General features: G+C 58.0%; 2 protein-coding genes across 3 annotated transcripts; both read left to right on the forward strand.

Annotated features, from left to right (window-relative positions):
* The first annotated feature begins 168 nt into the window (after positions 1-168).
* CHRND (cholinergic receptor nicotinic delta subunit) lies at positions 169-4,193 on the forward strand. Of its 2 annotated transcripts, none has more exons than XM_059855618.1 (12): positions 169-301; positions 977-1,122; positions 1,299-1,343; positions 1,433-1,542; positions 1,659-1,814; positions 2,015-2,130; positions 2,373-2,573; positions 2,899-3,010; positions 3,133-3,247; positions 3,425-3,626; positions 3,722-3,840; positions 3,927-4,193. In XM_059855618.1, exons 1-12 carry the CDS (start codon positions 250-252, stop codon positions 4,107-4,109), a joined length of 1,557 nt encoding a protein of 518 aa, XP_059711601.1. In that variant the 5' UTR covers positions 169-249; the 3' UTR covers positions 4,110-4,193. The 2 variants fall into 2 exon arrangements, with proteins under 2 accessions (XP_059711601.1, XP_059711602.1); XM_059855619.1 differs by having other exon boundaries at positions 1,457-1,542.
* Positions 4,194-5,139: 946 nt separating this feature from the next.
* On the forward strand, positions 5,140-9,675 carry CHRNG (cholinergic receptor nicotinic gamma subunit). The gene is made up of 12 exons (XM_059855620.1): positions 5,140-5,258; positions 5,640-5,776; positions 5,876-5,920; positions 6,129-6,238; positions 6,333-6,488; positions 6,709-6,806; positions 7,590-7,793; positions 8,082-8,196; positions 8,463-8,577; positions 8,892-9,096; positions 9,194-9,327; positions 9,406-9,675. Exons 1-12 carry the CDS (start codon positions 5,216-5,218, stop codon positions 9,571-9,573), a joined length of 1,530 nt encoding a protein of 509 aa, XP_059711603.1. The 5' UTR covers positions 5,140-5,215; the 3' UTR covers positions 9,574-9,675.
* Positions 9,676-13,640: the final 3,965 nt, after the last annotated feature.

The following is a 13,640-nucleotide window of genomic DNA, read 5'->3' on the forward strand; positions in this document are numbered from 1 at the left end:
CAGCGCCCAGGCTCAGGCTGACACCCGTGGGGCCAGCAAGGCCAGCTGTGCCTGCCCATCTCCCATTCCCTGCACGTGGGGGTGCCGGAAGAGAGGGGCTGGAGCAGCTCTCTGGTGCCGGCACCCTTCCCCCTCAGCACCTGGCACCATCCATCTCCCCCTCCCTCCGGCAGCCGGACATCCGCTCAGCCAGGCCAGGCAGGGAAGCAGCCAGGGCCTGGCACGGCGTGAGGGCACCGCGGGCACGGCATGGGGAACCTGCTGCAGCAGCTGGCCCTGCTCGGGGCACTGATGCTGTCGGGTGAGCAGGGTCTGGGTCATGGGGTGCCCTGCTGCTCTGCTGCATGGGGTGCCCATGGGGTTATGGGACCCTTCGATGGGGCTGGTGGGGGATGATGGTGGCAGGGTCCAAACTGGGCACCAGGGTCCCCAGGGCTGCATTTTGGATATTACCTGGCAGAGTCCACTCACTGCGTGTCGTCTGTGCTTCTTTCCTGGCTGTGCCAGCCAGAGCCACATCCCTACCCACGCTATGTGCTGTCAGTGCACCGTGCCATTGTGTCCATGTGTGTCTGTCTGTGCCGAATTTCTGACCACGTGTCCCTGCACACACTGGGTCCGTGTCCATGAGTCCATGTGTGTTCTGTGTGTACAGCCACCTATGTGCACAGTTCCACCACGTCTGTATCCAAACATCTCGTGTCTGTGTCCCTCTCTGTGCTGGGTTTGTATCTCTGTGTCCCTCTGTGTCCGTGCCCACGTCCTTGTCCCGTGACCATGTGTGACCATGTGCTCCCACCTGTCTGTCATTCCTGCACATCCATGTCTGTTCTCCTGTGCAGCACAGACATGCAGTGTCCTGCCCTGTTCCTCTGTTCCTCTCCTCTCTGTTCTTATACTACCCTGCCCTTGCTGAGCATCCCTAGGGGCCCAGTAACCCCTGAGCCCCCTGGTTTGCCTGACCCCACACCCCCAGGTGGGCTCTGCATGAACCACGAGGAGCGGCTCATCCACCACCTGTTTGAGGAGAAGGGCTATGACAAAGAGCTGCGCCCTGTGGTCTCCACTGACGAGGTTGTGGATGTCTACCTGGCCCTCACCCTCTCCAACTTAATCTCACTGGTGAGACCAGTGGGCAGGGCCCACTGTGGGGTGTCCCCCAGCCATGCCTCACCCCCTAGGGCTGTTTGCCTGGGGGGGAGCCCTGAGGCTGCTGTCCAGCCTGAGCTGGTGAGGGTTGGGGGCCCTGGGCTGGGGGGACACCCTGGCACCTCACTGCCCCATGTTGCTCTTTGCAGAAAGAGGTGGATGAGACACTCACCACCAACGTATGGCTCGAGCACGTGAGTAGGGACAGGTGTCACAGCATCAGTTGTGCCACCGTGGGGTGGCCCAGCATGTGAGGGGGTGGCCTGAGGATCCTCCCCTCCAGGGCTGGACCGATTACCGCCTGCAGTGGAACAAGTCTGAGTTTGGGGGTGTTGAGGTGCTCCGCCTGCCGCCAGACATGCTGTGGCTGCCGGAGATAGTCCTGGAGAACAAGTGAGCTGTGTCTTCATTTCCCCTCCCAATCATTCCAAACTGTTCCCAGTGCATGTCCAGGACTCCCCCTGGCCCCTTCCCAGCCATGACATAACCTTGTCTCCCTGCTGGCACAGCAATGATGGGCTCTTTGAGGTCGCCTACTACTGCAACGTCCTCATCTACGACACGGGCTACGTCTACTGGCTGCCACCCGCCATCTTCCGCAGCACCTGCCTCATCAACGTGGACTTCTTCCCCTTCGACTGGCAGAACTGCTCCCTCAGATTCAGGTGCTGGGTGGCTGGGTCAGGGCAGCAGTGTGGCCATGTCATGCCTGGGTGCTTGCTGCTGCCAGCAGCTCCCATTGCTGTCAAGGTGCAAGGGGCATAGGTGACTTGGTGGCCTAAGTCCATCATGCTGGAGGTCAGGGTGGGTTGGGTGGTGGGTACCCAGCAGCTCCTCACTGTCTGACCCCCTGGCTGTGGTCCAGGTCACTGGCATACAGTGCCCTGGAGATCAACATACACCTCAAGACGGACAGTGATCCAGACACAGGGAGGTCTTACCCAGTGGAGTGGATCATCATTGACCCCGAAGGCTTCACAGGTAATGCTGGTGCTCTCTGTCATGCCCTGTGGGACACCCTATAAAGGCCAGGGGTGGGGGGGCATTCCGGAGTGGGGGCACACTGCCATGGAGAAACTACCTGGGGCTTTGGCTTCCTGGCACTCATTCCACCTTGAAATGCTATCCACACCCTGAGGGGGGAGACTGGTGCTAGGGGACCTGGTGAGGACAGTCATGGCTGGTGTCCCCCATGCTGTGTGCTGTCCCCTGTGCCCTGGCAGAGAATGGGGAATGGGAAATCATCCACCGCCCAGCCCGCAAGAACGTCTACCCTGACATTCCCCCGGACACCAGTGAGCACCAGGACATCACATTCTACCTCATCATCAAGCGCAAGCCGCTCTTCTATGTCATCAACATCGTCATACCCTGCATCCTCATCGCCTTCATGGTCATCCTCGTCTTCTACCTGCCCGCTGACAGTGAGTGAGCCCTGTGGCATGTGTGCCAGTAATGGGAGTCACATCCATGGGGCACCTCTGTGTCCCACACCTGTACCAGGCAACACCCCAATGCCCAACACGAGGACATCCTAGAACTGGAATATCCCCATCACCCCAGCCAGGCATCCTGGCAGAGAATGCACTTGGGCACAGGATACACCATACAGGACCCCAGGGTACTCCCATAACAGAAAACCCCTTATGGGGCACTGTATCATGGGACACTGGAAGGGCAACCCTGGCACTGGGGACTCTGCTGGAGGTACCTGGGGCAAGGTTTGCCCTGAGCTTACCTGTTCTCCAGGTGGTGAGAAGATGACCCTGGTAATCTCAGTGCTCCTGGCCCAGTCTGTCTTCCTCCTGCTGATTTCCCAGCGCCTGCCTGCCACTTCCCATGCCATCCCCCTCATCGGCAAGTGAGTTCTGGGCACCAGTGAGTGCAGCAGGGACATTGTGGAGTCCCTTGGTGACAGAGGGCAGCTCTGCCTGTGCCTAGTCCCTGCGGCAATGCCGGCTCCAAGACCATGCTCCCTACCAGGTACCTGCTTTTTATCATGCTTCTGGTGACAGCTGTGGTGATCATCTCTGTCGTGGTCCTCAACTTCCACTTTCGCACCCCCAGCACCCACATCATGTCTGACTGGGTCAGAGAGGTGAGCGGGGTGTGTGCACTGCTGGGTACAGGAGTCACACTGTACCCAACAGAAGGCGTGGGACAGCAGAGCCCTGGCATTGCACTCCAGATGGAGTTTATGGGCAGAAAGCGGGGACAAGGTAGCAACACACTGGGGAGGTGGCCAAGGGACATGACACTCCATCTTGTGTCCCAGGTCTTCCTGGAGAGCCTGCCCCGGCTGCTGGGCATGACACAGCCGAGCGAGAGCCCAGCGGGCGCCCCGTGCATCCGGCGCTGCAGCTCGGCCGGCTACATCGCCAAGGCAGAGGAATACTTCAGCGTCAAGTCCCGCAGCGAGCTCATGTTCGAGAAGCAGTCGGAGCGGCACGGGCTGACCAGCCGCATCACCCCTGCCCGTGAGCCACGGCCCCTCCACAGGGACAGAGGGAAGGAATGTAGGGCTGGGTCTCCAGGGTTTGGGGCCCATCTCACGGCCCCCTCTCATCCCCAGGCTTGGTGCCACTGGGCATGGACTCAGGCGAGGAGCAGCACTACGAGCACATCAAACCCGTCATCGACAATGCCAACTACATTGCCAAGCACATGAGGGATGAAAACAGCTACAATGAGGTGGGGACATGGGCACCAGGAGGGCAGGGGGAGCTTCCTGTGCCCACTGTTCCCCCGCACTGCCTGGCTCCTGGCTCTCTCCACAGGAGATTGACAACTGGAACCGTGTGGCCCGGACCCTGGACCGCCTGTGCTTCTTCCTCATCACTCCCACGCTGGTAGTGGGCACCCTCTGGATCTTCCTCATGGGCATCTATAATCACCCGCCGCCACTGCCCTTTGCTGGAGACCCCTACGACTACCGGGAGGAGAACAAGCGCTTCATCTAGGGGGCTGTGGAGATCCCATGTGCCAGCTTCTCCCCCACCTGTCTTGGTTTGGGAAAATAAAGCTTCTTGCCTTGGGGCTCTGAACTGGTGGCTGCCCTCAGTGTGCCCCAATAGGCACGATGCCCAACCTGAACACTGTGTGTGTCCTGGGGAGGGTGATGCCCACCCAGGGAATGAGTGTTGTTGGATGTCCTGAGTGTGGTGGACCCCAGCTGTGGCCAGAAGAGATGTGGTGGTACTGGCCCTGCTACCTCTGTGGGCTGGGCACTTGGGTCTGGATGGGCTGGGGAAAGGAGTTGGCCACCCCAGCATGGCACCATCCCCTGCAGACCCACTGCAGTTGGCAGAGATGCCATCAGTGCCCACATTTCTCCCCTGCCCCCATGATGGCCCCTCCAGACCCACAGTGCCCCCCCAGCACACGCCATCCCACAGTGCAAGGCAGGGGGCCCAGAGAGGTGTCTCCTTCCCCAGATCAGCAGTGGCATGCCAGGGCTCTGGTTTCAGGGGACACCTCTGACATCCCCCCACTGGCAGTGGCCCAGGACAGCTGTCACATCCTCTCCACTGAGCCAGGAATCTCAGCACACCCCCACACCCCCATCCCCCTCTCCCTGTGACCATTCTACACGGGGGCTGGAAGGATTTGAACCCCCGGGGGGAAGGCATCGCTCCCCAGGCTGATGTGATGGGACTTGCCTGCCCCTTCCCCACCCTGTATTCTGGGGGCAGCTACTGCCATGGCAGGGACAGGATGTGCTGGCAGGGAGGGCACCCCTTTCCCATAATCTGCAAGGAGGTGCACCCCTTTATGGGAGACACGGGGAACCCCACAGCACAGAGCTCATTTTGCCCCTTGCCCCACTCCCAACCTCTCCGGCGCAAAATGCCAGAGGAGCTTCCCAGCTTCCCAGCTTCTGGCATCGCCTCATCAGCGGGGGAAGTGGGTGGTCACGCGTCCCTCCCGGGCCCCCGTGGCTGTTGGGAACAGCTGACGGTGGCGGGGGACAGCTGTCCTGTCCCAGCGGGCGCCAGGACAGCGTGCCCAGAACGCGTCGGCGCAGGCGGCCGAGCGGAGCCGCAGCCCCTGCGCCCACGGCACCGCCATGCGTGGCCACGGCCTCCTGCTCGTCCTCTGCACCCTGGCAGGTAAGATCTGCCCGGCCAGGGAGAGGCCTGGAGGGCACCTGACCACCCCCCACCTTTGCACCTGGGGGTTTGTCACTCCTGGGAGTCCAGCACCAGGCTGGCATCGGGCTGAACCTGTGCTGGCTGCCCACTGCCCCCGTGTCCCGCCCTGGAGAGGTCCCCGGGCGAGATGGGTGAGGGCGTGCCGGGGACACAGCCTGGGCAGCGGCGGGACTGTCAGGATCGCGGAGCAGAGCGCACACACCCGCAGCAACACGCACCTGGGCATCCCTTTCCCATGCACCCACCCCTGTGCCTCCCCCCTCAACATATCAGGTCTAGGGGCCATCAGTGACCCCACTGCCTTCCCCCCGCGGTGTCACACGGCGTGTGCCCTCCCAGGTGTGAGTTGCAGGAACCAAGAGGAAAAACTGTTCCAGGACCTCATGTCCAACTACAATCCACAACTGCGTCCGGCCCGGGGGGATGAGATCATCGATGTCTCCCTCAAGCTCACCCTCACCAACCTCATCTCCCTGGTGAGAGACCCCCCGGGGGCGGCGGGGGGAGAATTTGCTCCCGCTAGTGGGGCAGAAGGCAGGGCACTAAAGCCATCTCCCTCATTCCTTCCCTGCCAGAATGAACGGGAGGAGACCCTCACCACCAACGTCTGGATTGAGATGGTGAGACCCCTCTCCTCTAGGCAGGATCATGCCCAGGGGTGGCGTATCAGGGTGGCACCCCATGAGGGGCTGGCACTGGAACCTGCACCCTCTTTTGTGGGCACCCCCAAACGAGACCATTTTGTGGGCAGCATAGCACAGACAGCTCACAATCTCTTTCATCTTGGGGGGCTGCATGATCCCTCCTCTTCATCTCTCCTTCTCCCAGCAATGGTCTGATTATCGCCTGAGCTGGGACCCCGAGAAATATGACAACATCCAGCTGCTGCGGGTGCCCTCCACCATGGTCTGGCTGCCAGACATCGTCCTGGAGAACAAGTAGGCGACGGGGCAATGGGGACATGTCCCCACATAGGGGTGGCAGCTTCCCCCCAGGCAGAGTTTGGGGCTGAGCCCATCCTTTCCCCCCCAGCATTGACGGGACGTTCGAAATCACCCTCTACACCAACGTGCTGGTGTCCCCTGATGGCAGCATCTACTGGCTGCCCCCTGCCATCTACCGCAGCGTCTGCGTCATCCACGTCACCTACTTCCCCTTCGACTGGCAGAACTGCACCATGGTCTTCCAGTGAGCGTGGGCACCATGGCAGCTCCTCCTGGGACACAGGGATTAGCGAGGGATGCCCACCTTTGCCCCTGGGTGCCTCCTGCCTATCCTCTGCCACTTAGTAGGAGGCACCACAGACAAGCCAAGCACCCCAAGGAAGAGCTGGAGGTGCCACACTGGCACCCCTTGCCCATCCAGCTTGCTACATGCCAGCCTGTGCCACCAACTTGTCTCTCCCCAGGTCCCAAACGTACAGTGCCAATGAAATCAACCTGCTGCTGACAGTGGAGGATGGCCAGACTGTGGAGTGGATCTTTATCGACCCCGAGGCTTTCACAGGTGACACTGCAGTCACAGCCACTGTACAAGGGTGTCCCACCACAGGGGACATCCAGCACATCTGCTGCTACACTGCTGGCTGCCAAAAGCAGGGCTTCAGGGACTATTAGCAGCTCCCACCATTACATGGGCACTTAAGTTATTAGTGGAAGCAGGAGTGTGGGAGAGATTTGTTTTTCTAACCCCCCCCCCATCTTGGGGCTCTTGCAGCCTGGCAGCTGCTGCCGGAGAGCACCACTCGTGCAAGCTTGATTGATGCTGGGAACGTAGCTGTCATGGCCAAACAATGACGTTTTCCATCACATTTTAATTGCGTATTGAAGGAACAAAATGCTTTTCGGGCAGCTAGATTTATTTTTTCATTACCGGCCTGAGTTGCGATCTTGACTGGGAAAAAATCTATCGCTCCCGCGGAGAGCACCAGAGAGCAGTGAGCTGTCACCCACTGTCACGCTTGGCTTCCCTCAGTGGCACTGTGGAAATGGGGAGATGGGGGGACCCCAGCCCCACAGCTGTAGCCCTGGGAGCCCCAAAGGGGTTAAAGGCACCCTTATGTGCCCAGCAACCCCATCCAACTGCTTTTTGGGGTATTTTGCCCAGGTGCCCTGGCACGTTCCACAGTGCTCATCTCCCTCACAAGTGTCTCTAGCACTGTGCACAGCCTGGGTGCCCTGAGGAGCCCATGCCAATCACCAGTCCTCCCCTTCCTCCCTGGACTGGGGGGCTGGAGGCCCAGCACCCCTGTAGGGACAGTGGGACTCACCTGGCACCATCACGATGCAGAGAACGGCGAATGGGCCATCAAGCACCGCCCCGCTCGGAAGATCATCAACGCGGAGCGCTTCACCCCAGATGACATCCAGTACCAGCAGGTCATCTTCTACCTCATCATCCAGCGCAAGCCACTCTTCTACATCATCAACATCATTGTGCCATGTGTCCTCATCTCTGCGCTGGGTGTGCTCGTCTACTTCCTGCCTGCCAAAGGTACAGTGGGACCGTGCCCCATGCGGGCATGGGGATGTGGAAGGGGACAGCGACACTCCAAGAAGGGCTCCTCATCCCCTCTGTGCTTGAGGACTATCAGTATCATCTCTCATCTACTCCTGTAGTATTTGGATTGGGGGGAGTGTGTAAATTTTTAGGTATCCCATAGTTAATGCCTCAAGGCAGGACTTGTCTAATTCAGCTTTTGGGTGGGGTTTTTTTGCCTTAGGAGGGCAATGCCCACAGCACTACCCTGTGCCAAACTCTGCCTTTCCCCCTCTTTGGCAGCGGGTGGGCAGAAATGCACCGTCTCCATCAATGTCCTCCTGGCCCAGACTGTCTTCCTCTTCCTCATTGCCCAGAAGGTGCCTGAGACCTCCCAGGCTGTGCCTCTCATTGGGAAGTAAGTGACACATTGGGATAGGGGTGCCAGCCCTCTTGTCACACTGTGCCATCAGGGTCTCAGGTGCTGTGGAGCAGACAGTGCCCAGGGATGGGACCATGGTACAGAAAAATCCCTAAGCCCAGATGGGGCTGACAGAGGGCTACCACCTCCCCGTTTCACTGCCTGTCTCCAGCTTCCACCAGCAGGAGGGCACAGAGAAGGACCTTGCACTACCATAGCTTGTGAGCCAGCAGGCCTACTGAGGCTCTGTGCCCCCTCCCCAGATACCTGACCTTCCTCATGGTGGTGGCAGTGGTGATTGTGGTGAATGCTGTCATTGTCCTCAACGTCTCCCTGAGAACGCCCAACACTCACTCCATGTCCCAGAGAGTGCGCCAGGTACCTGCCATCATCCCCCTACTCTTTATACAGGGGGAATGGGATGGGTATTTGGGGATCAAGGCCATGTCCCTTGCAGAGTAAGGTGGCAGGCATGCCTTCCTCTGAGTGCAAGTCCTGGCACAAAGAGAAGGCCCCAGATGTCCCCAGTGGACCAGACTATACTACCAAGCCTCTCCCAACACTGGGGGGAAGCAGGTGCCAACAGCTCAATAGCACCATGCTCCAAACAATGCCAGGGAAACCAGTCACACCCACCGGGTGCTCTGGGCAGTATGAGGAGGACAGATCCCCACAGGTGACACTGTGCCCAGGTATTCCTGCACCTCCTGCCCCGCTACCTGGGCATGGCCGTGCCAGAGGAGACCCCAGGGCCTCCACGAGCCATCCGCAGACGCAGTTCCCTGGGGCTCATAGTGAAAGCTGATGAGTACATGCTCTGGAAAGCCAGGACCGAGCTGCTCTTTGAGAAGCAGAAGGAAAGAGATGGGCTGATGAAAACCGTGCTGGAGAAGATTGGTGAGTGACCCCAGGGGGTTGGCACCTCCCTGTGAAGTTGGGCCTTGTGCCAGGTGGCTGAGCACCTGCTGGTGCCCGCTGTGCTGGCTACTCACAGGACGTGGTCTGGAGAGTGGCAGTACCCAGGACTTCTGCCAGAGCCTGGAGGAGGCAGGTCCCGAGATCCGCGCCTGTGTGGATGCCTGCAACTACATCGCCAATGCCACGCGGGAGCAGAACGACTTCAGCAGCGTGAGTCAGGGCTGGGGACAGAGGGATCTGCATGGGGGGCAGTGGGCACAGCCCTCACCCTTCTTGTGCCACTGGCAGGAGAGCGAAGAGTGGATGATGGTGGGACAGGTGATCGACCGTGTCTGCTTCTTCATCATGGCCTCTCTCTTTGTGTGTGGCACTGTTGGAATCTTCCTCGTGGCTCACTTCAACCAGGCACCTGCCCTGCCCTTCCCTGGGGACCCCAAGCAGTACCTGCCACAATGATGCTCACAGGTGCCCACCAGGCAAGTGGTGGAGATGGGGGAAGGAGGAACATGGCATGCTCCTGCTGTGCTGAATGTGGAAATAAAGCCCAAAGCCTTGCAAGCCTCCATGTCATCTCTGCTCCATGCCCAACCACCTCAGAGGCTGGAGGTGCACCCTGTAGGCTGGCCATGCGTCTTTAAGGCTGCACAGTCCTGTGGGATGAGGCATGGGGAAACTGGAGCAGAGTCAGACATCTAACAGGCCATGCAGCAGTGCTGGCAGCAAGAGTCACATCACCCCACTGCAAATTTACAAATTCCAGCCCAGGACAAATGGGAATACCATCATCCCTCTCATGGCAGGGGGGCAGGAATCACAGCTACAGCTGCCCATTCTGGGGCAGCAATGGAGCTATGGATGGGATTGGTGGCAGCTAATTCTTCCCTCAATTTATGCCCTGACTGTGGGTCTTGGGGACAGCTGAACTGCTGTCCCTTGATCCCTAGCAAGCAGCTTGAGGTGGAAAGACTGGGCCACCAGGCTCCAAAACACCCTCTGGGATGTGTGCCCCATGGCATCCATCCTGCTGGGAGCATCAGCACAACTCCCTCCCCCACCAGCCTTCCTTGCCCTATGGGATCATCTCTGTGAAGCACAGCCCCTTCCCCCGTCCTAGCAATGCTGCATGCCCCAGTGCCCCTCAGTGACCTCTGGGGCCCCCTGGCTTTGTCCCTGCTGGCAGGGGAGATGAGAGGGGTCAGCCTGGGAATGGTGACAAGCAGCATCTGCTCCTCTATGATCCAGCTCACGTCACCTGCGCCTGGCTGCAGGACGTGCGTCAGCCTCACAGTCCCAGCACCGGCTGCCTCTGCTGCTGCCGGGAGAAAACCAGTAGGTTCCTGCCCACAACTGCCCCTGGCACTGCCTGACAGGGGTGAGGGCACTCTGGGCACCGATGGGGGAGGGAGGAAAACACACAGCAGCTGAGACATCACTTCTAGGGCATCTGCAGCCTGGTCATGGCCTGGAACCACTCAGGGTTGTGCCAGCCTGCCGCTGCTTTCTTCAAGGTGGCTTTTCCTGCCCTATTCCTACAAGATGTGTAGTGCCCACAGCACCAACACCAGCTCCCGGCTGGCACCTTGAAGGAGGTGGGGATGGTGCTCACCCCTCTCAGGCAGAGGCGCTCAGAGGACCTTAGCTAGGTCCTGCCCCCTACCTGGGTCACCTCCCATGGCCATGACCCACGTGAGGTGACCAGGTCCTGGGGTACTGTACTCCTGGCCACAGTCTTGCTGGTAAGTGATGTTACTGTGCAGTACTCCTGTCCTGCCACAGCCATGTCCTCTCAGTGGCTGAAGGGACAGACCCTCCTAGCCCAGTGTCCCCAGCCCAGTGAGGGCCAGGAGCTGCCATAAGCTGCCCAAACCAAAGCATGAGGCATGTCTGCAGCCCCCAGGCTCTATCCTCTGTCCCCAAGAAGATGCATAATTAATGCACTCTGCTTGTCTCTCCCTGGCCATTTCCCATTGATTAAAGGGTCCCTATTGCCCTGCTGCCAGTCTCCAGGGCCGGATACTGTCACCTACTTCTTACCACTCTAGGGATGCTGCTTCTTCCAGTGAGCTCAGGCTCCAGCATGTCCATACAGCACAAGTGGAAACGGATGAGCTCTTCCAGCCTGCTCGGAGCACGTAACTGAGATCACACTCTCCACCATCTCCAAGCAGTGGTTTTATGAGCTCTCAGGAGATGTCTGTAGTATATCATTCCAGAGACAAGAACAAAAGCAAGAGCTGTATGTCACAGATCTTGGGCAGCAGATGAGCCTTGCAGGATCTGGTGGGGGAACACCTTGTTGGTCCCTCTGAGGTTATAGGGGGAGTGCAGTGAGAGGAAAAGCTTCCTCAGCCCAGTATCAGCCTCCTGTGCTCACACTCCATCAAGAAGCACTAAGACAAGGCAACATCACCCTCCAACTGCTCCCCTCCACAGAGAGAACTCCTTTCTTTCTGTGGGCTGGGAAGGGCTATCAGCCCCCATCAGACCAGCTGTAGCCCAAGTCACCCAGGGCCCATGAGCTCACCACAGTTCAGCATCCCCTTAGGAAAGAAGAACTCAAGGGAATGCTCTCTTTTGAGCTCCAGGACTCAAAGATATCCCAGTTTCCCCAAAGGCCATTTTGCAGGGATTTAAAGTTCAAGGGTGTTCAAAGCCTTTGGGATAATGAAAACAGGAAAGGTCTTGACTCACTGCAGATTTGGCGCTCCCATGGCTAGAGGCTTCGTTCCTGAATTAAGAGGATCTGAAACCTTTTTCTAGAGCTCAACAGAAGCTCCTTCCCTTCCCAAACAACCTCATACTGGTGTTTTTACCATTCTCATTAGCAGGACACAATGGGCCACAAACCAAAAGTCCAGCTCAAAAACCAGTCTGGCTCCATCCCCCTCCAGGCTATAGAAGGCCCCTGGCTTAGGGGCCCCTGATCAACCACTGCTTTTTTCCTGACCTCAGGAAAAGTAGCCTTAGAGAGGACAAACTCCACACCTGGCCAGCTCACTCTCTTTAAGGCTGAGCAAGAGGAACCTCTGCTGAGTTCCTCTAAATCTCAACCATGGGGGCAGTGGGAGGAGAGGAACAGCCTCCCTGGGAAGGGCTCTTCCACAGCTCACTCACAAAGCATATTTGAGGGCGAGCACAGCAGGACCACAGCGTTTTCAGATTTAATAGCAAGCCTGCACTCATCAGCACCAGCTTAGACAAGGGGCATCAGAGGCGAGAAGTGGGCGAGTACATGAAATAACAGAGGTGGACATGACGCACAGCTGGGCACAACAACAGGATAAAGCTCTAAGTGATGTCATCTGCAAAAAGCTAAATGTGCTGAGAATAAAAGGAACCTGCAGCTAATATTTCAGCCCTGCCTTGTAAGGCTATTTTTGCTTAGATTGCCAAAATGCAATTACAACTAAATCCCCCCTAACAAATACTGGAGAGCAGCAGGGGAGAGTTGTATTTAAAAGGAATCTTAAGTAGCAGCCATAGTAGTACCTGCCTGCAGCAGGGAAAACAAACCATGTCTGGAAAAGAGCATTTGGTTGAGAGCTGGTGACAAGTGCCAAAAAGCAGGAACAGGACCGTGGGTCTCAAGAAACACAGAGAGGGATGCCACTACAGCTTGGGGAACAGCCCTGCTCCCTGCCCAGCCAGGTGCTAACTGCCTGACCATGGGGAGCACTTAGTCATTGCTGTCAGTGCAAGGAATGTCCCTAGAGACAACCTAGAACTGACACTCTCAACGAAGAAAAACTCTTCAGAAGACTGAATATTTTAAACTCTTTTCTCTGCCAGTCTTGGCTGCTTTCAATCTAGACTTCAATAGTAAGACGAGGAATTTGCAATTGGAGTCATGAGGCTGAATGTCTCCCAGGCCCCAAGGCTGGTAATTGTCCCAGACACGGGCTGCTGGTTCTGCAGTCACAAGCAGATTGGCCCAAGCAGCCCCTTCTGCTGGGGGACTGCACAGAGCACATGGGGCAGGAGATGTGCCCCATCACTGGCCACAGTCTCCCCTCCTGGGCCCAAGGCAAAGGCTCCATTAAAAATGAAAGGCAATTGTGCGATTCCCCAAGGAAAAAGAGAAAAGGCTGGAGCTGTTAATGAGTACAATTAGTGTTGTAGTCAAGCAGAATCAGAGGAAATAATTAGCTCCTATTGTTTCCGTGGCATCCAAATTGCAGCCATGCTGGCTTTCCAGGCAGCAACCCATCATTTGAGGCTCACCCCAGAGGACAGGGGGTCACTCCCAGCCCCTCTTCTGGTCACAGCTGTCACGCAGCTCTGAGCAGCAGGCTGGGCCATCGGCCTCTTCTGCTAAACCCACTGGGGGCCCAGTTTCCCAGGTGGCCAGAGACTTACAAACCCCACTGCACACCAGAAGCAGGCTTGGCCCTGAATTCAGCCAGTGTTGCTGGCTCTCCATCAAGACAAACAGAGTGAAGGCAAACTTCGTTTGTCCTGGTTTAAGAGAAGCTCAAATCCCGCTCCATAACAAACAGGGGTGGGTACAAGGCACTGCTAACCTG

Source organism: Haemorhous mexicanus, chromosome 10, assembly GCF_027477595.1.
Source record: "Haemorhous mexicanus isolate bHaeMex1 chromosome 10, bHaeMex1.pri, whole genome shotgun sequence".
NCBI lineage: Eukaryota > Metazoa > Chordata > Aves > Passeriformes > Fringillidae > Haemorhous > Haemorhous mexicanus.